This window comes from Emydura macquarii, unplaced genomic scaffold (assembly GCF_026122565.2).
Source record: "Emydura macquarii macquarii isolate MOO-44397 ecotype Brisbane River unplaced genomic scaffold, CSIRO-AGI_Emac_v2 contig_2292, whole genome shotgun sequence".
NCBI classification, from domain to species: domain Eukaryota; kingdom Metazoa; phylum Chordata; order Testudines; family Chelidae; genus Emydura; species Emydura macquarii.
The window spans coordinates 97,842-125,064 of record NW_027132429.1 but is presented as its reverse complement, the minus strand read 5'-3'; the positions used below and the strand labels follow the sequence as shown (position 1 = coordinate 125,064).

General features: G+C 47.2%; 1 protein-coding gene and 1 long non-coding RNA gene across 2 annotated transcripts; both read left to right on the top strand.

Moving 5' to 3' along the window:
• Window positions 1-545: 545 nt before the first annotated feature.
• LOC137161238 (adhesion G protein-coupled receptor E3-like) lies at window positions 546-27,138 on the top strand. Its single transcript, XM_067560341.1, has 17 exons — window positions 546-651; window positions 1,054-1,147; window positions 5,650-5,705; window positions 6,390-6,545; window positions 7,238-7,314; window positions 7,706-7,810; window positions 8,341-8,515; window positions 9,057-9,173; window positions 10,125-10,318; window positions 13,991-14,161; window positions 14,657-14,851; window positions 16,674-16,909; window positions 18,333-18,399; window positions 19,210-19,301; window positions 22,747-22,915; window positions 23,682-23,804; window positions 24,955-27,138. The coding sequence occupies exons 1-17, from the start codon at window positions 546-548 to the stop codon at window positions 24,973-24,975; spliced, it is 2,154 nt and encodes a 717-aa protein (XP_067416442.1). The 3' UTR covers window positions 24,976-27,138.
• Window positions 1,918-4,263, top strand: LOC137161282 (uncharacterized). Its single transcript, XR_010922058.1, has 3 exons — window positions 1,918-2,043; window positions 3,306-3,455; window positions 4,140-4,263. It is a non-coding gene; the product is annotated as an uncharacterized lncRNA (long non-coding RNA).
• Window positions 27,139-27,223: the final 85 nt, after the last annotated feature.

Sequence of the window (27,223 nt, the reverse complement as noted above, 5' to 3'; positions counted from 1 at the left end):
CGGGGATAGGATACAGAGTGACCTTAACAAACTGGAGGATTGGGCCAAAAGAATTCTGATGAGGTTTAACAAAGACAAGTGCAAAGTCCTGCACTTAGGATGGAAGATTCCCAGGCACAGCTACAGACTGGGGACTGACTGGCTAGGCAGCAGTTCTGCAGAAAAGAACTTGAGGGTTACAATGGACAAGAAGCTGGATATGAGTCAACAGTGTGCCCTTTTTGCCAAGAAGACTAATGGCATATTGGCTGCAACCAGTGTAGTGTGTACCCGCTGCTGCGACTTCTGAAAATTGGCTGATGAAAGTCGACTTAAAGTCGACTCGGCAGTGTAGACACGTAGTAGATAGTGTTAGACCTTGCTTACAGTAAAAGCATTGCCAGCAAATCGAGGGAAGTGATTATTCCCTTTTATTCGGCACTGGTGAGGCCACATTTGGAGTACTGTCTCCAGTTTTGGACCCACCACGACGGGAAGGATGTGAACAAATTGGAGAGAGTCCAGTAGAGGGCAAGAAAAAAGATTAGGGATGGGGTTTGGAGCACATGACTTATGAGGAGAGGCTGAGGGAACTGGGCTTGTTTAGTGTGCAGAAGAGAAGAGTGAAGCGGGATTTGATAGTGGCCTTCAACTACCTAAAGCTGACTTCCAGTGAGGGTGGAGCTAGGCTGTTCTCAGTGGTGGCAGATGATGGAACAAAGAGAAATGATCTCAAGTTGCAGTGGGGGAGATCTAGTTTGGATAGAAGGAAAACTTTTTCACTAGGAGGGTGGTGAAGCATTGGAATGGGTTTATCTAGGGAGGTGGTGGAATCTTCATCCTTAAAGGTCTTTAAGGCCTGGCATGACAAAGCAATGACTGGGATGATTTAGTTGGGGTGGGTCCTGCTTTGATCTGTGGGTTGGATTAGATACCTCCTGAGGTCCCTTACATACCTAATCTTCTATGATTCTATGAACTATAATTGGCATGCCATAGCAAGCATAGCATTTCATATCCATGTGCTTCCCTACAGTGACTGTACAATGATAGTTTCCATGTTTTCCGGCATAGACATTAACGAATGCACTCAAGAGACCTCACCCTGTGGCGCTAACTCCACCTGCAACAACACCGAAGGGACATTCACCTGCGAATGTTTACCAGGGTACGATTCTGCCACCGGTAACTGTTGGATACCTGGCTCCTCCCTGAATTGTACAGGTAACAATTACTGTGAATGGCCTAACGGTATTTGCTGGACCAGATGCTCAGGGCTGATCCAGGAGGTACTTCCCATGGGGTGTCCTCAATGTCATCTGAGCAATCTACCTCAACGTCTCATCTGGAGATCATAGTCTGTCTTGTCTATATAGATTCAAAGCTCTTTGGGGCAGGGATTGTCTCTCACTCTGGGTATGTCTCCACTGCACGCTAAGCCCAGTTCTGTGGGGCCCAGGCTTGTGGACAAAGTGTTTCTAAGCCTGCACTTGTGCATCCAGACTGTATTGTTAACCTGTGCTTGGAATTGCTGGACCCAGGTCTCCCTGCCATGCTCACGCATCCACACGGCACTACGCAGACCTTCTGACTTCGGTCTGCTGGTGGAGCTGTGTTCACACTGCAAAATGACAAGGCTTGGACCTGAGTCACAGCAGGTCCCAGGCTCTGACCCACCCCTCTAGCAGGATCCTAGGACCCCGGGTCCTGAGTGCTTGCTGACCAAAGTCAGATTGATTTGGATGTGATCGGATGCGGGGCTTGGACTCAAACCTGAGCCCAGGTTTAGTGTGCAGTGTAGACATCCCCTCTGTGTCTGTGTATGCCTGGCACAATGGGGCCATGATCTTGGTTTGAGCCTGTAAGTGCTACTGTGATAAAGAATTGATTCCATGTTCTTCTGTTTAGATGTTGATGAATGTTCTAGGGGCTCTTCACGCTGTGGCCCTCACAGCAACTGCACCAACACCCCAGGGAGTTTCACCTGCCAATGTTCTCCAGGTTACTCTTCCCTCAATGGGACTTTTTGGAAACCTGGCGACTCCAACACCTTCAACTGCACAGGTACCAGTCACTATAAACCATCTTGGGAAACGCTTGGCATATACATCAGGCCCTGACAGTCTCAAAGACTAACACCAGTCTGTGAGCCCTCTTCTGTTGTTTGCTGTGGTCCATGATGGAGAAGCTGCCAGCAAACCAGTGTGTATGTAGCTAGGCCTTTGCATGTTTGTGTACATTTGTGTTGGCCATGGCTGACCAACCTGATTGCCTTCTCTGATGAGACAACCGGCTCTGTGGATGTGGGGAAAGCGGTGGATGTGATATACCTTGACTTCTGCAAAGCTTTTTGTTACGGTCTCCCACAGTATTCTTGCTAGCAAGTTACAGAAGTATGAGTTGGATGAATGGACTATAAGGTGGATAGAAAGCTGGCTAGATCATTGGGCTCAATGGGTAGTGATCAACGGCTTGATGTCTTGTTGGCAGCTGGTAAAAAGTGGAGTGCCCCGGGGTCGGTGCTGGGGCCGGTTTTCTTGAACATCTTCATTAATGATCTTGAGGATGGGGTGGATTGCACCCTCAGCAACTTAGCAGATGTTACGAAGCTGGGGGGAGTGGTAGATACTGGGCTGTATTCGTAGAAGCATTGCCAGCAGATCAAGGGAAGTGATTATTCCCTTCTATTTGGCACTGGTGTGGCCATATTTGAAATATTGTGTCTAGTTTTGGACCCCCCACTATGGGAAGGATGTGCATAAATTGGAGGGAGTCCAGTGGAGGGCAAGAAAAATGATTGGGGGTGGGGGCTGGAGCACATCTTATGAGGAGAGGCTGAGGGAACTGGGGTTGTTTAGTCTGCAGAAGAGAAGAGTGAGGGAGCTTTTGATAGTGGCCTTCAACTACCTGAAGGTGGGTTCCAGGGAGGATGGAGCTAGGCTGTTCTCAGTGGTGGCAGATGATGGAACAAAGAAGAATGGTCTCAATTTGCAGTGGGGGAAATCTAGTTTGAATATTAGGAAAATCTTTTTCACTAGAGGGGTGGTGAAGCACAGGAATTGGTTACCTAGGGAGGTTGTGTAATCTTAATCTTTAGAAGTCTTTAAGGCCCAGCTTGACAAAGCAGTGGCTGGGATGATTAAATTGGAATTGGTCCTGCTTTGGGCAGTGGGTTAGATTAGATGATCTCTTGAGGTCTCTTCCGAATCTAATCTTCTATGATTCTATGAACTATAATTGGTATACCATAGCAAGCATAGCATTTCATATCCATGTGCTTCCCTACAGTGACTGTACAATAATAGTTTCCATGTTTTCCGGCATAGACATTAACGAATGCACTCAAGAGCCCTCACTCTGTGGAGCTAACTCCACCTGCAACAACACCGAAGGGACATTCACCTGCGAATGTTTACCAGGGTACGAGCCTGCCACCAGTGGCTATTGGATACCTGGCTCCCCCCTGAATTGCACAGGTAACAATTACTGTGAATAGCCTAACGGTATTTGCTGGACCAGATGTTCAGGGCTCATCAGAGAGGCACTTCCCACAGGGTGTCCTCAGTGCCATCTGAGCAATCTGCCTCAACATCTCATCTGGAGATCATAGTCTGTCTTGTCTATTTAGATTCAAAGCTCTTGGGGGCAGGGATTGTCTCTCACTCTGGGTGTGTCTCCACTGCACGCTAAGCCCAGTTCTGTGGGGCCCAGGCTTGTGGACAAAGTGTTTCTAAGCCTGCACTTGTGCATCCAGACTGCATTCTTAACCTGTGCTTGGAATTGCTGGACCCAGGTCTCCCTGCCGTGCTAAAGCATCCACACGGCACTATGCAGACCTTCTAACTTCGGTCTGCTGGTGGAGCTGTGTTCACACTGCAAAATGACAAGGCTTGGACCTGAGGCACAGCAGGTCCCAGGCTCTGACCCACCCCTCTAGCAGGATCCTAGGACCCCGGGTCCTGAGTGCTTGCTGACCAAAGTCAGATTGATTTGGATGTGATCGGATGCGGGGCTTGGACTCAAACCTGAGCCCAGGTTTAGTGTGCAGTGTAGACATCCCCTCTGTGTCTGTGCATGCCTGGCACAATGGGGCCATGATCTTGGTTTGAGCCTGTAAGTGCTACTGTGATAAAGAATTGATTCCATGTTCTTCTGTTTAGATGTTGATGAATGTTCTAGGGGCTCTTCACGCTGTGGCCCTCACAGCAACTGCACCAACACCCCAGGGAGTTTCACCTGCCAATGTTCTCCAGGTTACTCTTCCCTCAATGGGACTTTTGGAAACCTGGCGACTCCAACACCTTCAACTGCACAGGTACCAGTTACTATAAACCATCTTGGGAAACGCTTGGCATATACATCAGGCCCTGACAGTCTCAAAGACTAACACCAGTCTGTGAGCCCTCTTCTGTTGTTTGCTGTGGTCCATGATGGAGAAGCTGCCAGCAAACCAGTGTGTAGGTAGCTAGGCCTTTGCATGTTTGTGTACATTTGTGTTGGCCATGGCTGACCAACCTGATTGCCTTCTCTGATGAGACAACCGGCTCTGTGGATGTGGGGAAAGCGGTGGATGTGATATACCTTGACTTCTGCAAAGCTTTTTGTTACGGTCTCCCACAGTATTCTTGCTAGCAAGTTACAGAAGTATGAGTTGGATGAATGGACTATAAGGTGGATAGAAAGCTGGCTAGATCATTGGGCTCAATGGGTAGTGATCAACGGCTTGATGTCTTGTTGGCAGCTGGTAAAAAGTGGAGTGCCCCGCGGTCGGTGCTGGGGCCGGTTTTCTTGAACATCTTCATTAATGATCTTGAGGCTGGGATGGATTGCACCCTCAGCAACTTAGCAGATGTTACGAAGCTGGGGGGAGTGGTAGATACTGGGCTGTATTCGTAGAAGCATTGCCAGCAGATCAAGGGAAGTGATTATTCCCTTCTATTTGGCACTGGTGTGGCCATATTTGAAATATTGTGTCTAGTTTTGGACCCCCCACTATGGGAAGGATGTGCATAAATTGGAGGGAGTCCAGTGGAGGGCAAGAAAAATGATTGGGGGTGGGGGCTGGAGCACATCTTATGAGGAGAGGCTGAGGGAACTGGGGTTGTTTAGTCTGCAGAAGAGAAGAGTGAGGGAGCTTTTGATAGTGGCCTTCAACTACCTGAAGGTGGGTTCCAGGGAGGATGGAGCTAGGCTGTTCTCAGTGGTGGCAGATGATGGAACAAAGAAGAATGGTCTCAATTTGCAGTGGGGGAAATCTAGTTTGAATATTAGGAAAATCTTTTTCACTAGAGGGGTGGTGAAGCACAGGAATTGGTTACCTAGGGAGGTTGTGTAATCTTAATCTTTAGAGGTCTTTAAGGCCCAGCTTGACAAAGCAGTGGCTGGGATGATTACATTGGAAGTGGTCCTGCTTTGGGCAGTGGGTTAGATTAGATGATCTCTTGAGGTCTCTTCCGAATCTAATCTTCTATGATTCTATGAACTATAATTGGTATACCATAGCAAGCATAGCATTTCATATCCATGTGCTTCCCTACAGTGACTGTACAATAATAGTTTCTATGTTTTCCGGCATAGACATTAACGAATGCACTCAAGAGCCCTCACTCTGTGGAGCTAACTCCACCTGCAACAACACCGAAGGGACATTCACCTGCGAATGTTTACCAGGGTACGAGCCTGCCACCAGTGGCTATTGGATACCTGGCTCCCCCTGAATTGCACAGGTAACAATTACTGTGAATAGCCTAACGGTATTTGCTGGACCAGATGTTCAGGGCTCATCAGAGAGGCACTTCCCACAGGGTGTCCTCAGTGCCATCTGAGCAATCTGCCTCAACATCTCATCTGGAGATCATAGTCTGTCTTGTCTATTTAGATTCAAAGCTCTTGGGGGCAGGGATTGTCTCTCACTCTGGGTGTGTCTCCACTGCACGCTAAGCCCAGTTCTGTGGGGCCCAGGCTTGTGGACAAAGTGTTTCTAAGCCTGCACTTGTGCATCCAGACTGCATTCTTAACCTGTGCTTGGAATTGCTGGACCCAGGTCTCCCTGCCGTGCTAAAGCATCCACATGGCACTCTGCAGACCTTCTAACTTCGGTCTGCTGGTGGAGCTGTGTTCACACTGCAAAATGACAAGGCTTGGACCTGAGGCACAGCAGGTCCCAGGCTCTGACCCACCCCTCTAGCAGGATCCTAGGACCCCGGGTCCTGAGTGCTTGCTGACCAAAGTCAGATTGATTTGGATGTGATCGGATGCGGGGCTTGGACTCAAACCTGAGCCCAGGTTTAGTGTGCAGTGTAGACATCCCCTCTGTGTCTGTGCATGCCTGGCACAATGGGGCCGTGATCTTGGTTTGAGCCTGTAAGTGCTACTGTGATAAAGAATTGATTCCATGTTCTTCTGTTTAGATGTTGATGAATGTTCTAGGGGCTCTTCACGCTGTGGCCCTCACAGCAACTGCACCAACACCCCAGGGAGTTTCACCTGCCAATGTTCTCCAGGTTACTCTTCCCTCAATGGGACTTTTTGGAAACCTGGCGACTCCAACACCTTCAACTGCACAGGTACCAGTTACTATAAACCATCTTGGGAAACGCTTGGCATATACATCAGGCCCTGACAGTCTGTGAGCCCTCTTCTGTTGTTTGCTGTGGTCCATGATGGAGAAGCTGCCAGCAAACCAGTGTGTATGTAGCTAGGCCTTTGCATGTTTGTGTACATTTGTGTTGGCCATGGCTGACCAACCTGATTGCCTTCCCTGATGGGACAACCGGCTCTGTGGATGTGGGGAAAGCGGTGGACGTGATGTACCTTGACTTCTGCAAAGCTTTTTGTTACGGTCTCCCATGGTATTCTTGCCAGCAAGTTACAGAAATATGATGCATGGTATGATGCATACATGGTATGATGCATGGTATGATGCATGGTTGAGAAGCTGCCAGCAAACCAGTGTGTATGTAGCTAGGCTCTTGCACGTTTGTTTTTATTTTCTAAGCACTATTTTATGGGAGCCAAATGCGCCCATGCAATTCTTCATATTATTGTTGTATGGATAATTGAATCTGGGGTCGTGCCACCTTCTTGGGCCCCATAAACCATCCTTTTTGCTTTATCACCAGCTTTGCTGTCAGTTGGACTTTGCCTTTGGCCTGGTTTCGTTTCTGTACTGAGAAGTGCAATGATGCTTTGATCCTATCATAAAGATTTGTTCCTTATAAGAAAGGCTCCAATGTTGGCTCCATGCTTCCTTCCCTAGAAATATCAGTCAGCTGCCAGTCCAGGACCTTGGAAGAAACTGGTTTAAAAAACCAGTGCGACAACACCAGCCAGCACGTATGTGTCAAGTGATTCTGAATTTGGTCATCTTTGTATTCAAGAAAGGAGGGAAAAAGAAAGCGAATGGATGTGTGTGTGCGTGCGTAGAGTTTGTACACTAAGATGCATTGCTTCTGGGTTGTGTAGTATGGATGGACAGAGATGGAGAGGATGGATGGATGGACTAGAATTGGTAGCTAGAGAACAGTGGAGAAAAATGGGTGGATGGAGGTGGAGAAGACGGGTGGATGGAGAAATAGCCAGAGGTAGAGAGAGAGGATGGATGGAAAGATACAGTAGGTTGAGAGGGACAGAATAGATGGATGGAGATGGATATCCATCCTCCACCCCACAATAAGTAGATAGGTATGTTACAGCGTTAACTCCTTTTTCCATGATTTGCCTTCAGGGAAACCAGCAAAGTGAAAGACATTGCGCCCTCCTGAATCAGACCTCAAAGAGCCTGGAATCTGCATGTGGAAATGGAAACAGAAACAAGACAGTATTATTAAAGGTCAGAGCCTCTGTGTCTGTATTTGCCATTCCTTGCCTTTCCCTGCCAAAACAAGGTACCACTTCTTCATTCCCAACTGGTTCAACCATCTTCAGATGGTTCATTGCAAAGACGAACCTGGGGGAGTCCTTGCAAGTTGCTGAAAATAAGGCTTAGTTGCCTCTACTGTAGACGAGGAGACTGGAGTCAACAGCGAGTGGCATTTGGGCTGCCAGCCAAGAGAGGGTGATGTATGACTTGGGGGAGGGAAGTGGGGGGAAGGGAATGAGGCTGTATCTTGATGGGAGCCAGTACCTGGCCAGCATGGGAACCACATATCAAGGAATCCTGTGGAGCAGAGGGCCAGACAATAAGAAGCATGTGGTGGGGGAGGGGACCCTAACATCACCCATCCATGTAAGCAGTTGTAGCTGCCTGGGGATGTTCTATGATGGTGAAGGAGGAGCCGTGGCGGCTCCATGGGACCATCACTCTGTTGATGAGTGGGCCGTTATTTGGCACTTTACATAGGGTGTCTTTTTAAATTCCAGGAAATCTCCACGGCTGTCAATTTGCTTTCCAATGGCTTTTCCCAGTTTTCTCATGAGAGCAAGGAGGTCGCGTTGATAGCCACTGTCTTTCTGGAGATGGTCGAATCGCTCGTCTTTAAAACTGCTCTGAAATACCCCGGGAATGGGACACAGATGGACAAAACAGAGACTATGAGTAAGAAAAAGGGAAAAACCCCGCACAGCTCTGAGCACCATCTTAGCATCTTTCTGTGATGGAGGGTGGCCTGGTGGCTAGGGAGCTGGGCTAACGCATAAGACAGCTGGGCGCCCTTCCTGCCTGTGCTGCAGCTTCTTTGTGTGACCTTGGCAAATCGCTTGCTCGCGTTGTGCTTGCGTTTCCCTATGTGTAAAATGGGGACGTTAACCCTTCGTGCTATTTGGGGCAGGAGGGGTCTCTTGCTACTGGTACCCATTGCAACAGGGCTCTGATCTCGGCTAGTAGTAAGATTGTGTTAGTGCTTCTGAGCCCGTTATGTTGCATCAGGGCCCCATTGTGCCAGGTGCTGCACAAACAAATGACATAAACACAGTCCGGGGTCCTGATTCTTCTCTCACCTCTGCTGGCTTGGCTACGGCATCGCTCCCTTAGAGTCAGTGGCATGTCGTCACATGACTGGGAGGAGACTCAGGTTCTGGGCTATAGGGAAGGTTGTTTCCAAAGCATCACAGTGAAGAACTTGTCTTTCCATCCCCAGGCATCGCGACCCAGTCCATTAAGGACAACTGCACTTCGGTGAAGATCATCAGTCTGAACGCGGAAGGGGAGTTGATGAACATTGACTGCAGTACAGTGGTTGGCGCCATCACACCAGGTGCTAGCCGGGAGTTGTGTGGATGGGCAATGGAAGGAATGAAACCACTCCAACACCTCCTACAAATCCCGCTCTGGGGCCAGATCTTCCACCCGGAGCTGCTTTAAGGTTCCTCTGCAAACCTCCAGGTGCTGGGGCTCTGAACTGCCATGCCTAGCGGTGCCGCAGCTCAGCCCGGGCACAGATTAAGCATGGCCCTTGTGGCTACCCCGCTGCTGAGAGCACGTCAGGGGTGGAGGGTTTAGACAGACCAGGACAGGGGTGGATTTTCCAGGACTAGAGGCAGTGGAGCTGGAGTGCAACACACTCTGCTGGGTCCTGCTTGGCTAGTGCAGGAGGGGCTGGGAGTAAGGAGTCCTAGGGCCTCGTCCCAATTTTACCACTGACACCCTGTGTCGGGTGAAAGGGTTTCCAAAGGGAAAATAGGGCACCGTGTGGGGCTAGCCTCAGCTCTTGTCCCCCACCCCCGCTGCGTGTGGGGGCAGCCCGCTTCCCCACACGGGGCTGGCCTGAGCTGCTTGCCTGAGCCCTGCCCTCTCTATCCACATGAGGGGCTGGCATTGCTACTTGTTCGAGCCCTGCCCACTGCCTGTCTAAGCTCTGAGTCCACCCCCCCCCCCCCACCCCATGCAGGGCTGGCATCTCCCTTCCCCTTCACACACATCCCTCCACACCCGACTGCTTGTTTTTGACAAAAGTGGGCATTTGTCCCAAAGAAGTTGGGACAGCCGGGTCAGGGCTTAAAAAAAGAGACTGTCCCAGCCAAAATGGGACATATGGTCACCTTGATTCTGTGTACCTTGGGGAAGCTGTTCCATCGCTCTGTACCTATCCTTCTCATCTGCGGTTCGGCTGCGCCCATCAGCTCCCAGCTCTTCCAGCTCATTGCCATGTGCAGGGGCTAGGACACAGGCTGTTCTGAAATCACCTCTTGCATCTTTGCTCCTGCAGGCTCCGGAGCTGTTGCCTTCATCTCCTATGCCACTCTCGCGTCTGTTCTGAGCCCCGCCTCTATCAACCAGCAAAACCTGACCAGTGGCGACACACTTGGTAGTGCTGAGCTGATTTCCAAGGTAGTGAGTGGGACCATTGGGAGACACGGCCACCTCTCCAAACCTTTCAACTTCACCTTGCAGCATAAACAGGTGAGTTGCAATCTCTTCCCTGGTGCCGCGCAGTCTGCTTGAAATGGGAGGGGGGCCCCCTCTTGGCCATTGGCTTGTCTCCATTGTGCTCTTTCCTTGCTTGGTGTTGTCAACATCACAACCTTCGCTCAGTCAGCCTCACTGCGGCAGGTCATCTTCAACTCCTGATCATCTCTCATCTTTCTCCTGCAGCCTCCACTCTGGGACCCCTCCCCCCACTAACCATAACACCCCCCTTCACTCCTGCTAAAAAAAGCCAAAATTAATTCAAGGAAGATAAGGCCATTGTGGAGAAACTAAATGAATTATTTGCATTGGTCTTTACGGCTGAGGATGTGAGGGAGATTCCCAAAACAAAGCCATTCTTTTTAGGTGACAAATCTGAGGAACTGTCCAAGATTGAGGTGTCAGGAGAGGAGATTTTGAAACAAAGTGATAAATTAAACAATAAGAAATCACCAGGACCAGATGGTATTCACCTAAGAGTTCTGAAGGAACCTAAGTGTGAAACTGCAGAATTATTAACTGTGGTATGTAATCTATCATTTAAATCAGCTTCTGTACCAGATGACTGGAGGATAGCTAATGTGACAGCAGTGTTTTAAAAAGGCTCCAGAGGCGATCCTGGCAATTACAAGCTGGTGATCTTAACTTCAGTAGCAGGTAAATTGGTTGAAACTATAGTAAAGAACAGAATTATCAGACACATAGCCGAACACAATTTGTTGGGGGAAGAGTCAACACGGTTTTTGTAAAGGGAAATCATGCCTCACTACTAAAATTATTTGAAGGAGTCAACAAGCATGTGGCCAAGGGTGATCCAGTGGATATAGTGTACTTAGATTTTCAGAAAGCCTTTCACAAGGTCCCTCACCAAAGGCTTTTAAGCAAAGTAAGCAGTCATGGGATAAGAGGGAAGATCCTCTCCTGGATCAGTAACTGTTTAAAAGATAGGAAGGAAATGGTAGGAATAAATGGTCAGTTTTCAGAATGGAAAGGTAAATAGTGGTATCCCCCAGGGTTTTCTATTGGCACCAGTACTGTTCAACATATTAATCATCTGGACAAAGGGGTAAACAGTCAGGTGGCAAAATTTGCAGATGATACAAAACTACTTAAGATAGTTAAGTCCAAAGTGGATTGCAAAGAGTTATAGAGGTATCTTACACATCTGGGTGACTGGGCAACAAAATGGCAAATGAAATTCAATATTGATAAATGTAAAGTAATGCATATTGGAAAATATAATCCCAACTATACATGTATAACGATGGGGTCTAAATTGGCCATTACCACTCAAGAAAGAGATCTTGGAGTCATTGTGGATAATTCTCTGAAAACATCCACTCAATGTGCAGTGGCAGTCAAAAAAGCTAATCATTAGGAATCATTAGGTAAGGAACAGACAATAAGACAGGAAATATCATATTGCCTCTTTATAAATCCACATCTTGACTACTGCGTGCTGATCTGATCGCTCCATCTCAAAAAAGATATATTGGATTTGGAAAAGATATGGAAAAGATATTGGAAACATATGGAAAAGGGCAACAAAAATGATTAGGAGTATGGAAAAGCTTCCATATGAGGAGAGATTAATAAGACTGAGAGTTTTCAGCTTGGAAAACAGACGACTAAGGGGGGGATATGATAAAAGTCTATAAAATCATGACTGGTGTGGAGAAAGTAAACAAGGAAGTGTTATTTATTAACTGTCATAACTCAAGAATTAAGGGGTCACCAAATGAAATCAATTGGCAGCAGATTTAAAACAAACAAAAGGAAGTATTTCTTCACACAACGCACAGTCAGCCTGTGGAACTCCTTGCCAGAGGATGTTGTGAGGGCCAAGACTATAATGGGTTTCAAAAAAGAACTAGATAAGTTCATGGAAGAAGGGTCCATCAATGACTATTAGCCAGATGGGCAGGGATTGCTGTTTGCTAGAAGCTGGGAAAGGGCGACGGGATGGATCACTTGATGATTACTTGTTGTGTTCAGTCCCTCTGAAGCACCTGGCATTGGCCACTGTCGGAAGATGGGTACTGGGCTAGATGGACCATTGGTCTGACCCACTATGGCCATTCTTGTGTTCTGATATTTTTATGACCTTCCTTGCCCGTCAATCTGACCAGAGATCCCCTACAATTTGAATCCTTTCACTGGCTCCCCTTTGTCTCCCACATCAAGCTTAAATGAGGACGTGTAGAAGATCCCCTGTAGGGGGCGGCACTGGTGGCTCTCCCACTGCATCAATCTCAGAGGGAGGCCACACCTCCCGGCGCCTACTCCCTTCAGGGAGTTCGAATTAAAAGGGCCACCTCCGGCCCTCAGTAGGGTGAGCCTTGGTTCAGGTCGCTCCTTTGGGGGAGTAGTCTCTTGCCCCACGAGGCGTGCCGGCAGTGTATGGCCCGGCCCTCGGCCAGGGCCGGGCCAGCAGCGGGAAGCAGGGCGAGGAAGTAGTCTCTAGCCTAGCCGCTCTGGAGGACAGGCAAACACAGTCTTGAGCCCCAGGCAGGGCGAGTAAGCAGTCTGTGGCCTGGCCCTTCTGTAGGGCAGTCAGACAAACACACACAGGCTCAAGCCCTTGGCAGGGCGAGCAGTAGTCTATGGCCTGAGGGGACGAGGAAATGGTCCAAGGCCCGGGTCCTTGGGCAGGGCAGGGCAGAGGGACCAGTGGCAGGTCTGGAAACTGTGTGGGGTCCTCTGCGGAGGGCAGTTCCTCTAAGTCCTCAGGCCCCCAAGCAGTCGGCAGCACCGGCAGGTCCTCAGGGTCCCAGGCAGTAGGCAGCTCGGGCAGGCCTTCCTCCGGGTCGTAGGATCCAGGGCTCTCCCTCCACGTGTACGGTTCAGGCAGCTCCTCCGGATCCGCAGGGCCCCACGCCATGGGCAAATCTGGCAGCTTCTCCTCTGGATTGACGTGGGGTGGCCCGAGGCTTGAGCACCAAGGGAGAGGAGTCCTTCTCCCTCGGCCACCGGCCCCTGACTGAGCGAGCAGGCCTGGGTTTTAAAGGCCTAGCCCCGCCTACCTGCTTCTGGTCAGGTGTTGCCTTCCTCGGTTCCCACCCCCACGGGGGGTTTGGCTCTCCCTGTGCGTCAATCTCAGAGGGAGGCCACACCTCCCGGCTACAGGAAGCAATTCAACTTAAAAATGAAAATGGCAGGACACTGAGGGTCCCCTAATGCCCACCCTTAGGCCTACAGAAAGCATGAAAATTCCCAGGTAAGGCCCTAAACATCATGATCTAGTGCCACAGGGGCATCGACTGGGAAGCCTGATTGTGCTCTCGTCCACCCCTGTGCAGATCGATGGACTTACCCCGCTGTGAAACCAATATCCATTATTACAGTGGCACCTGGAGACCCACTGAGACGGGGGTCTCATGGTACCAGGCACTGCACAAATACAGAGATGACCCTTTCCCAAAGGAGCTGACGGTCTAAATATGAGACGGAGAATGGGTGGGAGTGGAAACAGAAGCACAGAAATGTCTCAAAAGATTGCACTTCGGGTCAATGGCAGAGCCAGGAATAGACCCCCTGTTCTCTGAGACCCAGGCCAGGGTCCTGTCTGTCAAACTCTGGAGTTTCTCTGGTCTTGTTTGGGCTAAACTAGCTCTTGGCTCTTTAAAAGACAAGGATGATAAGTTGGTGCTGCCATTCTATTTCCAGAGACAGGAAATGGGAAACAAGGCCATCTGCGTCTTCTGGAATTTCACTGGCCAGGATGGCCGTTGGTCTACAGAAGGCTGTACTCGTCTCTTTGCCAACAGCACTCACACCACGTGCTCCTGTGACCACCTGTCCAGCTTTGGCATCCTGATGGCCTCACATGCTGTTGAGGTATTTTCAGCTGCAGGTGCACGTGTAACACGCGGGGGTTGCACTCACAGACACTGGGGTAGTTTGCGAGAACAAACCTGAGATCCTCAACCTGAGATCCTCTGCCACTTAAGCGAAAATAGTAATGCCTCTGGCTGTAAGTATAGTTACAATGGCTGGAGCTAGCCATTCGGAGAGTCATGATCATGTGCCCTTGGCCAGCATGTTAGATTTGATAGGTTGCACGAGGCATGAGTCAGCACGGTATTTGGTCCAATTTGATTACAGTCAGCATGAGATCCCGCGATCCAAATAGTCATCTGGGGGCTGCAAACTCAACACACGTGTTGTCTGCTCCTCTGAGTTTCCTAGTGAAAGGGGCGGGGAGCAGATGTGTCCCCACGTTCACCAGCAATGGGGATACAGAGCTGGGAAATTATCCAGTTATTTCTAAGCCCTCTGTTTTCCCAGCGTGATTTGCAGATTTTTCTCTTCCTTTAATTTTTCTCTTTGCAGGACAGTTACGCACTGACCGTCGTCACCAACGTGGGACTGACCCTCTCCCTGCTGTGCCTCTTCCTCGCCATCCTCACCTTCCTGCTGTGCCGCTCCATCCACAACGTCAGCACCTCCATCCACCTGCAGCTCTGCCTCTGCCTCTTCCTGGCCGACCTGCTCTTCCTCACCGCCGTGGACAGCCACTCCAATGAGGTAGAGACATCGGCCAAAATCAATCCCTCCCTCATATATCTATTCTGTCTTTTTAGATTGCAAGTTCTTCAGAGCAGGGACTGTCCTCAAAGGCACGTCTATGCTGCAGCTGGGGGGTGGGTGCCTCCCAGAGGGGGCAGACTGACACGAGCTAGTGCACTCAAAATAGCAGTGCGGCCTCGGCCGCTTGGGCCAGCCGCCGGAGTATGTACCCAGAGGGTCTGACGTGATTGTACTTCGGGGGCTAGCCTGAGCTGCTGCCTGCGGACCCGTGCTCCCAGCTGCAGTGTAGACATGACAATACTGCCTATGTGGACAGCGCTGAACACGACGGGTCCTTGAACTCGTTTGGGGCCCCTAAGTGCTCCCATAATGAAATAAGAAGGGAGGGGGACTGGAGGACACATGGAGCCCCTGAGAAGGAGGAAGAGGGAGCATAGGGGACCACACAGAGCTCCTTCCAGGGGAGGATGGGGGAACAGCGAATAAGAGACAATGGGATGGGGGTGGGGTGGGACACAGCCCTAGGACTTAGGCCAGGAGATGTGGACTTGAAGGGTGTCTTTGAAGAAGAGGACCATGGGAGGATGGCACAGGGAGCTTGTGGGTAGGAGGGATGGAGGAATACAAGGAACCTCTGATGTGTGCAATGTGTTCAGACTGCAAGCTACGTCGTGTGCAACACTTTCGATGGGTTGGTTTGGCCCTTGGGACCCCTCCACATGCCTGGTATCATGATGCCCAGAACAAATTCAGTGGTCCAGATTCGGATCTTGCTTACACTGGTTTGACAACACTGACCTCAGTGGAGATACCCCAGATTTACACCAGCATCAGTAAAATCAGAATGTGGCCCCAGAGTTTAATTATCCCCTTAGACTTGGCTTCCCAGCCGTAGGAGGGACCCTAGACTGAGCAACTTAGGAAATCAACTCCACAACCACGAACAGCTGAAGATGTACATTTGGACCAATGCATGTTCCCTAAGGTTAAAAAATACCTTATGCCTCCGTGTGGAATCCATATAGCCATCAATATGAGCTGGCACACAGAGTGAGGAAAGTGCATATGTTTTAGTGTGTGTTTCCATTGTTTATTTAAGAAAACACTCTTTGCCCTGAGTCCTTGCCAGGAAAAATAAGTATTAATATTGTAACCTCGTATCTGGTGTGTATGAAACACCACTGCCGTTCACTGGATGGGGTCAGAGCTGCCTCAACTATTATAATCGTTTATTTGTTTTATAATAGCTGACAAGACCCAATAGAGATCTGAGCTCCATTGTGCTATGTCCAGCACATATCGCAAGAGACAACTGCTACCCCGAAGAGCTTGTAGTCTAAGCAGATGAGACAAAGTGTGGGGGACAGAATTCTATTATCCCCATTTTACAGATGAGGATCAGAGGCACAGGAGATTCATTGACTTTCCCAAGGTCACACATGAAGTTGGTGGTAGGGTGGGGAACTGAACTCAGCTTTCTCAAGCCTGTCCAGTGCCTTGATCAAAGGAGCAGCCTATCTCACTATGTGTCATGAGCTCTATACTGTTGACCACTAATGAAGATTCTCTTTTAGCTCATGAGGTCGGGGCCAGTGCTTTTAGACCAGGAGGATCTGAGTTCTGTTCCGCCGGTACTGTGATGGAGTTGCATGGCCACGATATGCAGCGTGTAGTCCTAGATGGCCTATGGGTTTGTTAAACATTTCACCTTGGATGCCATTGTTTCCTCCCAGCTTGTGGGGACACATCAAATAACTGACACTTCCCCTATCACATAGAGCTAGATGATTGGGGTCCCTGAGCTCTCTGTCTCCCCCAGGTGGCGTGTGCTGTCATTGCTGGCTTCCTACACTACCTCTTCCTGGCCTGCTTCACCTGGATGTTCCTGGAGGGGCTGCATCTCTTCCTCACCGTCAGGAACCTGAAGGTCGTGAATTACACCAGCGCTGGCAGGTTCAAGAAGAGATACATGTACCCGTTCGGCTACGGATTCCCCGCCCTGGTGGTGATTATTTCTGCAGCCGTGAATCGCGAAGGCTACAGAACATCAAAACCGTAAGTGCAGAGCCTGCCCCAGGGAAAGAACTGACATCTCATTGCCCACTCCACTCATTGGATGAGTTACCAAGAGGAAATATATTCTATCATCCCCGTTTCTTCACATGTTCCACAAGAGACTGGTTTCTCCAAGATTGTTACAAAGGGAAGCAGGCAGAGTTCATTCCGGATTTGCTGGGGAAGACAAAAAACTTTTGTATACCTATTATTAATGAATTCTGCTCTCACATTCCTAGCTGACAGTCTGCAGGCCCTAGGGTTGTTGAGACAGCACAATTATAACTGCCCACAACCCAAACTGAGGCTCAGAGGGGAAGTGACAGGCCAAGATCAGTCGGCGGCAGAGTGAGGAATAGAACTTGGGTCCCTGATTCCCACAGTGCTGCTCCACCCCAAGAACTGTCCTTTATCTCAGTGGGGGAAATGGAGGGGTTAGCAAGGCCCTGCATACCTCCTATTTCACGCTTCCTCTCCCAGGTCCCCATTCAGGAATGCATTCAAGTACTTGCTTAAGTGCTTTTCTGAATTAGGACCTGGGTTTTTAATGTTTCCATCTATGACAAAGTGGGAATGTTCGTAATGTTTTCTCTGAATACTCTGTGTGAGCCTCTCTTTCCCTATGGGTCACTCCAGTATATAGGTGGTGGGTTAAGGGTGTGTGATAGTTGCAGAGACCCCTCGAGGGCAGGTGAGTTTGCCGACTGGCTGCCTGGGCACAGACAATGGCCGACGCTCTATAACCTGGCAGCGGACCACGGGGGCTCATCCTAAACAAGAGCCAGCTGGCTCCGACCAGTTGGAACAGAGAGAGAGGCGGAGAGGTCAGGTGACCCCTTTGCCTGGGAAAGAGACCTTGGACTGAGGAGGGGCAAAGGGGTGTGTCTGAGGATGGGCGTCTGGAAGGAGTTAGTCCCCATTTTGGGGGTTCCAGGGGCACAGCCCAAGGCTGGGGCTCTGGTCCCCCTAAAATGAAGTTTGCTGTAACTTCCTGATTCCAGTGCTAACAAGTTCTGTTCTACGCCGTGCTCCTGTTGGCTAATGAACCCTGCTGTTTCCAAGCTGGCTGAGAATCATTTCTGACTGTGAGGTGGGGTGCATGGCTCCTTTGGGGGTGTGCAAGACTTCCCCAGGCATCCCATCCAGGGGGACTCACTGCGGGGAGCTCACGGTGGAACCGGGGTGTTGAACACTCCGAGGTCAGACCCAGGAGGCGGCTGCACTGGTGAGAATGTGTCCTGAGGGGAATCACACCTCACCAGAGTCCTGATTGGTTTCATTAAGAGTGGTCCCAAGAGCATGGAGCCTGTAACTCCGTGACACCACCCCACCCAGATATCAACTCTGACAACCACAACGAGAACATTCATTTCATTTTAATGCCAGGGATAATCTGTTACCCTTTTTTCTTCTTTCCCTTTAGTTGCTGGCTCAAATTAGACGGGGGCTTTATCTGGAGTTTCCTTGGACCAGTCTGTTTTATTATTGTGGTGGGTATATTACTTTTCGTCTCCTCTCTTTGAGAGATAATGGAAAATAATTTAATTATGCTTACACCATAAAAAAAGAACTTTGATAGTGAAATGAGCCAGACATTGGGATAGTTGCTTAATGAGTTAGTTGTGGGCTAAGTACTGGGGATTTCCTCTCTGAAAAGTGGCTAGATAAAAATGTCACCTTCACTGTATTACAGTAAACACGTAAATAATCAGTACATCTCACAATATTTATTTACAATGAACTGGAATGAATTTATACCAAATGCTAAGATTTGTCAGAGTTCAACAGCTCCTTATCTCCAAAGTTATCCAGAAGAGAAGATGGAAATATCCTGGACTAGGTGTTGGGAATGAAGTCAGAGCTTCGGCTTCAACACAAAGGACAGAGAGAGTAGCTCAGGATAAAGAGGGACGGAGCCTTGTTAATGCTCTAAGAGTTGTCTGGCTGTGCAGGAAGGGTTCAGATGTCAATAGCACCTAAAGGCTTTGATCTGGGGTCAAAGTACCATCGTGCAAGGAACTGTGAACACACAAAGAATTCACAAAGAGATTGGGCATTTATATGAATAGGAAGAATAATACCTAGAGTTTTTCTAATCAGTGCTAACAAAAGATCAGGCAGAGATATTAAACTCCAGCATTTAAATCAGTCTGTAACTACCAACGACCAAGAGGAGACCCACTATAGAGAGCAGATTATCTCCTCCTCTGAAGCATCTGGTATTGACCACTGTCAGGCAGGATACTGGACTAGAAGGACCTGGGGTCTGATCCACTAAAGTTGTTGTGTTGTTTCCACAGATTAATTTATCATTTTTTATCACAACCCTCTGGATCCTGAGAAACAAAATCTCCTCCCTCAATAGAGACATCTCCACCGTCAAAAACACAAGGTATGAAAGCACTAAACCTGCCTGAAAGGTCCAGTTAGCCTTCTGCACGAGGACTTGCTACAGCCACTCTTGGCTCAGTTAAACTGAGGAAATACCAATGTGATACAGGCTTGGTGTCAGAAAGTCGTGGAGAACATTGAATATCTGATCCCGCAAGCTGCTGAGAACCTTCACTGCCTGTTGACTTAGGTGGAAAACGAGGGTACGCAGCACTTTTTAGGAGGTGCTGAGCCTCGGTTTGTATGATAGCTCTTACATACCACTTTTCACCAGTAGATCTCCGAGCACTTCACAATCTTTAATGCAGTTATCCTCCAACTCCCCTGTGATGCAGGACAGGGCTGTTATCCCCATTGTACCAACGGGGAACTGAGGCACAGAAAGGCTAGGTGACTTGCCCAAGATCACACATGAAGTCTGTGGCAGAGCATAGAATTAAACCCGTGATCTCCCGAGTATGAGGCTAGGACCCTAACCACTACACCATCCTTCCTCTATAATCAAGGGAATTTTTCATGTAATTAACAAATTGGGGGGAGTACCTCCTTGTTCTGCATGACTGAAGTATGGATAATCAAGATGTCTTGTATAGAGTTTCTTGTTAGCTCCTCCTGAATCTTCTCTTTTGGCTAGTGTAAGAACTCTAAGCCCTTTCAGTCAACCATATCATCATAGATATCAGTGACGGACAAGATGTGTTAAATCATCAAGTTCCATTTTCCTCATTCAGTGCAAGATTCTGTCCTCCAGCAATGACTAGTGTTTTGCTAGTGTTTTGTTCAGCCTAGTTGGGTGCCTTTTGCTATGCACAACTGAGAGAGTGTTTGGAAAACTGCATTGTTATCTAATTTCTCGTTATCTAATTTCTAAATCTATGTTTTCTGGAAGAGCTGGACATATGGCCATTGTTGCTGGGATTTTTAACTGATAATGTGAGAAGAGACCTGATTTGAGGACTTATAAACTTGAAGTGCTGGGGACAAATTTTGCCTTCATTAACACCCGTGCAATTCTATTGATTTCAGTAAGATTGCATGATGGAAGTGAGGGAAAAATTTGGCCCTCATTTTTAAATGGAAGGGTGGTCTTGCAGTTATGGCAGGGGCAGAGGAATCAGATTTGACTTCTATTCCTCAATTTGTCATTATTAATATTATTTCTATCACAATAGTGCCTAAAGGACCCAATCAAAATTTGTGCTGGGAGCTGTACAAACATGTAGTGACAGACAGTCCCTGCCCCAAAGAGTTTACAATCAAACTGGCAGCAACGATGTCTTGCCTGACTTATTGATTAGTTTATTAGATTGATTTAGTTTGCCCAATTAACCCTGTGCAATTGGGTAAGTTTTTGTTTAAGATTCGGCCTGGTGTTATTAGAGTTATTGCGCTGGGAGCCTCGTCCGGTACAGCAGTGACAACATTTACACTTAGGGAAGACCTTCTGTAACTGGAAAAAATTTATTATCACATTGACTAGTGTAAGTAAAACAATTTAAACAAGTGAGATTGTATAACACTGTAAGAGTGACCAGCATGAATACATGTATACTCTTACTTTATTTTGGGGGAGATCTTTAAGGTTTTAAGCTCTAAGATTTTAGTTTGACTTTGGCATGCCAATGAAGAATTTTAATGGCTGTGGCTGAGGCTAGATGTTTTATAGGCCTTAGTGGGTTTTATGCATGTATATGCAGAGCTTCTTTTTTTTTTTTTTTTTTAAATCATATTTTAAGGTTTTTACCTTTACAGTGTTGGGCTGTTCTTATTCTATTGGTTAGTATATTAACTAGGTTAAGATCATTAACATATATGGTAATCGGATTACTATAGTTACCTGCTTTTAGGCATTTGCTGATGGTCCCCCTTTAAAGATACTTCCAGTTGGTACAAACTGACTTTCGCAATTACCTATCCGCAGTTTGCAACTCTTGTGGTTATTACAAAACAATAAATAAAAAGCCTTGTGCCATTTTGTGACTTGTGATTACTGTTTGTTTACTTACGTGTGCCATCTTATTGAGCAACTATTTCTACTTAGAATAATTGCAAGGCCTCACAGTCTAACTGCTCAAGCTGTTTTTGTAAGTGTCAAACTACAGGTTTCTTTGTATTTTTGCTACTCATTCCTTAGCCCTTTGCCCTTTTTCCTTACTATGTAAGTATTATTACTGCATGGCTACATGCCCATTGTGTGGGCTATTAAAGAATGTGAAGGGAAACAGAGGGAAATTGACTTGGTCAGGTTAAACCTGTGTTCTGTTCCTAGCTCCAGCACTGATCTGTGGTGTAAGTCAGATATTACAATGCCGGGTGCGATACAAATATCTTTAAATGAATTAATCTTAGGTCAAATTTGGAACTCTGCTGAAACCAATGAAGTTACACAAAGGTTGAATCTGCTTGGTATGGCCATGACAGCTTCTGCTGTCAGCTGATTTTAGAAACTGGTTTTATCAATCTGTATTGCGCTCTCATGTGCTACAGCAATTGGCACACAACAAACCCTTAAATAATTTAGCTACCTATTCCATAACATAAGTGCTGTGTAATGACTAAATCAACCCAATCTTTAATGGCAATCCATGGTTTCTATCAAATGTGGTGGTTTCCTTGCCAAGTGTAATGGTTTCGAAATCAATCTCTGAAGGAGAGGAAGGACAGTTCAGTGGTTAGGGTGCTGATTTGGGAGATTTAGGTTCAACTCCCTGCTCTGGCACAGACTGCCTATGTGATCTTGGGCTTCATCTCTCTGACTTGGTTCTCCGTCTTTAAAACGAGGATAAAAGCTTTGTCCTACCTCACCGAGTGGTTCAGAGGATGAATTAATTAAAGACTGCTGTAAATAGAAGGAAAACTGTTATGATTAAGGCCAGATCCCTTGCAGTTAATGCGATAACTTGAATAGGCCCTAGGTGTATCTATAAATCAGAATTAAGACTTGGCTTAATTAACAACGCACATGGGGGGTAACAAACACTCACGTGAAGCTATGGCAGAAATGGTAGCCTAAAGTATCAGGAATGAAAATTGGGGAGAAATAGCAATCTGGTACAGGTAAAACTTCCACTGGCCCGGCTCATTTAAATGAGAATTGCCTCCAAATGTGTGGTACTGATGGCCAGATCCTGTTTGCTGCAAAAGATGCGGTAGGGATGGCAAGGTAGGGCCTGATCCAAAACATAGTGAAGTCACTGGAAGTGTCTCTTGACTTCAGTGGGCTTTAGGAGCAGGCCCACAGAGAGTAGGATGGTGTGGTGTGAGCCCTTCTACCCCGGTTTGTATAGTGCCTCTTTGCAGAGTCCCTATTTAGAAGCATTACCCACTAGTGTCTATAGAGGAATTTGGCATAGTCTCACGTGGAGGGCATTAGCCGTTTGAAGGCCCACTGACTCTGTCACTCTGCACAGGGTTATAATGGGATCTCCCCATCTGCTTTAATCCAGGTTACTGACATTTAAAGCAATTGCCCAGCTTTTCATCCTGGGCTGCACTTGGAGTTTTGGTCTGTTGCAAACTAAATCGGACGGTAATGTCATGGAATATATATTCACCATCATCAACAGCCTGCAGGGAACCTTCATCTTCCTGGTGCACTGTCTCCTCAATCGCCAGGTAAAGCCAATGAACGTCCTGTGACTTGTTCAGCTCATCAGTAGCTTTAATGTGCAGCCGGCAGAGCTGCTTTCTTCACGTTTGTCTTGCTTTCGTTCTTTTCAGGTCTCAGGCATCTGTCATCTCCTGAAGCCACCCCTCGGATTTGCTCCTTTCACTATTTTGCGATTCTGCCTTTCTCCTCCAATCTTTCATTTTAAGGCTAGAAAGGACCATTATAATCTGATGCTATGTCAGCACTACAGACCTTACAGAGGCACAGCTGTACCAATGCAGCTGTGCCTCTGTAAGATCTCTCATGTAGTCACTCTATGCTGACAGGAGAGAGCTCTCCCATCGATAGTGCTATGCACACTACCACATATGTTGGCGAAACTATGTCACTCAGGGGTGTGTAACAAAGGTCATAGAATTTCCCCAAGTAATTCCTGCAATGAGCCCATTAACATGTAGTTTGGTGATAGCTGCATCAACTTGCATTTGCTAGGCTCAGTTCCCGTCCTCACTTACACCCTTTTCAACCTGATGGAGTCAGTGATGTTGCCTGGGTGTAACTGAAGGCAGAATTTGGCTCATTGCAACTAGGGGACTGAGGGTTGCTCCTTTCCCATCCCTTTCCGCGTGGGAATTCGCAGTGGGGAAGTGGTCACAAGAATTTCAGTTCTTTCGCTTTGTTCAAATTGAGAACCGAATGGTGTAAAACTGTCCGCGTTTCTCATTGGGCATAGGTTTCTTGAGCCAATGAGTGTGTCCCTTATTTTTCTAGGTGAGAGAGGAGTACAAGAGATGGATTAGAAGGACTGCAAAATCCAGTACCAAATCTCAGAGTTCCGGGCTAGTGATGTCAATTTTCTCCAATCCCACCACCAGTCCCTCCATCACCGGAATTGTAAGTGGTGCTGATCTCTCTTCCAATACTGGCATGTGACACCCATCCATCAAACAGGGTCTAGTTTTAGCAGCCTCTCTGCTATGTATCTATCTACTGTAATAAATGGCCAAAATTATTATAGATCAACACAACAATATTTATTTATTCTGTATCTATATCTAGCTACTGTAGCGATTATAAACAGATACCTACTGTATCTTCTGTATTTATTAGCTCTGTATGATAGAGGGTTGATGGGACTGAGGGATCAAAGTCGTTGCTATGGAGAAGCTGGGTTATTTTTAATTTTCATTCTGGCTGGTTATCTTTAGACTGTTGGGTTTATATTATTGGATTGCATTTAATGATTGTTTAAGGCACCTTGAGAATAGAATTGAGTGCTCTTTTATTTTCTATAAATCAAAATAATTATAACAATTCCTAGTTCTCTTTTTATAAGATGGTCAGTGCAATTATTCCCATTTTACAGAGGGGAAACTGAGGCACAGAGGGGGCGTGACTTGTTGGAGGTCACCCACCGAACCGGTGGTAGACAGGGGAATTGAACAAACCCAGGTCTTGAGTCCCAGACCAGTGCCCTAGGCCACACTGTCTTCCCTTAAATATATAAATCTATCTAATAAATATCTTTCTACTTTTTCCAGCTATGCTTTTCTAGTGGGCCCATTATCATAGGACGTAGCTTGCTTTGTCCCCCAAGCGATTGGTGCCTTATCATAGTCCAGCTGAGAACAGCACTGAGACTATTAGAGTGGGTGTTAGTCACATCCAGACTTGGGGGAATCCCATGTGCCCTGGGTTCCCATTCTGAACAGTAGAGAAATCATTTTTAATAGGACCCTCCACCTTTCCTTCCCTGGGTTCTCTTGTGAGCTCCAGCATGGCATGGGCAGACACTGAGTTTTGAAACGTTGTACCATAAATTACTGGATGGATCAGGATTGTTTACTGAGCAAGATTGGGACTGTAGCTTTGTTAGTGCAGCTGCACTAGCCCCAGCAAGGAGTCAGCACTGCAAGGACCTAGTTCTTTATCCCTGGAGGGAAAGAATGCAAGAGCTTTGTCTATTGCCTTCCAGAGAGCCCCCGTTTTCAACATTAAACCCTCAGCTGGCCTTGACTGTGACACATCTTTGCTTTCTTTTCAGTTGTGGGAAAAGACCTCCTGAAAAAGTGGAGACTACTGTATGTGGAGAAAAATAAAGCCCTGCTCCATTCCCAACACCCGAAGTCACCTCCTTTACCTGGAAGTGGAACCTGCTGACCTCCAATATCCTCTGATAGCTGCTACTCTATGGCTTTTCCTTGTAGGGGGTAGGCGAAGACTGTGTCTCACATGCTTAATTGTTTTAATACCTTTGACTTCACCCAAAGGGTTGCAGTCTCCACGTTAAAGTCTTGAATGAGAGCCTGATTCTGCTCCAGTTGAAGTCAACTGGAATTTTTCCCCTGACTTCAGTGAGAGTGGGATTGGGAGCGGAAATCCAAAAAATAAGCAAATCCATCCAGTTAATAAAAGCTGGAAAAAATGACTTCATTTTGCTGTCCTTCCCCAATACCCTGTGGCCTGGCATTTCCCAATCTGGGAGAATTTAGACCAGCTTCTCATCTCCATTTCGACTGATACAAATCCATAATTACTGAAATCAGTGGAGTTACTCCAGATTCACCCCAGGAAAGCTGCAAGCAAAGTCTGGCCCCTTGTGCATCTTTCTTTCTGTTGTGTTTGATGTGCAATCAAAAACTGTGGGGATAGCTTACCTGTTCCTATTCAGCATTAATAACCAAGTGAGATCCTCGCCCGGTACGGAATTGCTTAGCATCTGCCTAGGTTGAAACAAGGACTTGCATTTTCAGAAATTACTGTCAGCTGGACATTTGTGCCGATGAACTCTGTGAAGAGGAATATGGAAACAAGCCTGGGTTAGAGAGTCGAAATCCATCTCCATTTAAGTGTAAAAGCTCATCTGTGTTCCCCATGTGGGAGAGTTCCTTATAAACATCTGAGAGTCTTATTAGAGCTGAGTGGATAATACACAGCCAATCATTTACTCATCAAATTTTGCCTCTGTTTCTGAAAAAATATATTGTATTACTTGCTAAGGGAAAAGTGCAGGAGGAGTCAGAGGTGAAATGCAGGGTTTGCCATGGGGAAGATGGAAGGGTGTTGCAGGTGCGGGATACAATGGAGGAACTGCTTGTGTGGGTAGGGTTCCATGGGTGGCTGTTGTGGGAATATGTTGTGATAATTGGGCCTACAAATGTACCCTTATTGTGAGCTCAGTGTGAAAAGTGAGGGAAAGTTCATAAAGTCTCTCAATGCCCTAGGACAACAAAGTTGATGGGAAAAGTTGCAAAAGGGAGACAGACTGACTTAATCCAAACCAAAAGACCTCCTGATCTAAAGTAAGGACTGGGTTAAGATCATGCTTGGTAAACAAGACAGCATGAGACTGAAAACTGGTGTGTTGGAAATTAAGCTTGACATGTCAGACAAAATAATGGTGGAATGGGCAGTTCCATCCATCACCCCCTTTTGGGCCCTTAACAAGTTTGGGGAGAAATATTAGCTACTGGAGTGAGTTTCAATATTGACTGCCACCCCCACCATCTTCTGGGACCCAGACCCTTCTTTGTCCTAATCCTGAGATGTCCTGATCAGACTGGACCAGAGAGAGGGACTTGGATGACATGGCCACTTCCGTCAGCTCTGGCTGAATCCCAGACACCAGCAAGGATGTAAGACTCTCCTCCCTCCATGTGTCCTTTTCCTTGACCTTATTTCTTCTCTTTCCTATCTCTCTCTCCTTTTGCTTTTTCTCTGATAAGTGTCTGGCTGGCTTAGCCAGCCAAGCCTGTATATTTTGCAACACTGCTATAAACCTCTGACCAGAAAGAAGCAGCTAAGTGCAATGCCGTAAACAGCCTGATGCTGCTCCAAGTGTCCCAGGTCTTGGAGTGGCTGATTAGACCCTGTGCTCTGTCTTTTTTTCCACCAGGGATGTTGCAAGTAGTCAGTGCCAGAGGCAGAAGCTGCATTTTCTCTTTTTGCTGTTCTTTTCTCTTTTCTTTTGTGTATGTTTTGTATTCTTAGGAAACAGGATCAGACTTTAACAACTACTCCAGCCCATCTCCGCTAACTTCTTCTCTTTTCCCAAAAAGAACCATCTTTGATACCATCTAAGAGAGTGTCAAACAAGGGGATTTTTCCTTCTAAAAAACTCTCTCCAGCTAAAGGGAAAAGGGAACAAGGGATATTGTTAAAATGAAAGCTTTATTCAGTATTTTTCATTTAAGATATTTTAAATGTTTTCCTTTTTCTGTATCTGTAATACAATGTTTTAAAAGGATTTTTGATGTTGTGTTTGACATTGGTAATAAGCAGGCTGAAGTCTCTGGAGACTAAACCCCAAACCT

What these genes read in the sequence shown, in the direction of transcription:
- LOC137161238 (XM_067560341.1), top strand. Translation starts at nt 546, where the DNA reads ATGACTTATGAGGAGAGGCTGAGGGAACTGGGCTTGTTTAGTGTGCAG. An exon ending in GCGACAACACCAGCCAGCAC is followed by an intron (nt 7,315 to 7,705) that starts GTATGTGTCAAG and finishes ATTTGCCTTCAG; the next exon opens with GGAAACCAGCAAAGTGAAAG. An exon ending in GGTTGGCGCCATCACACCAG is followed by an intron (nt 9,174 to 10,124) that starts GTGCTAGCCGGG and finishes TTGCTCCTGCAG; the next exon opens with GCTCCGGAGCTGTTGCCTTC.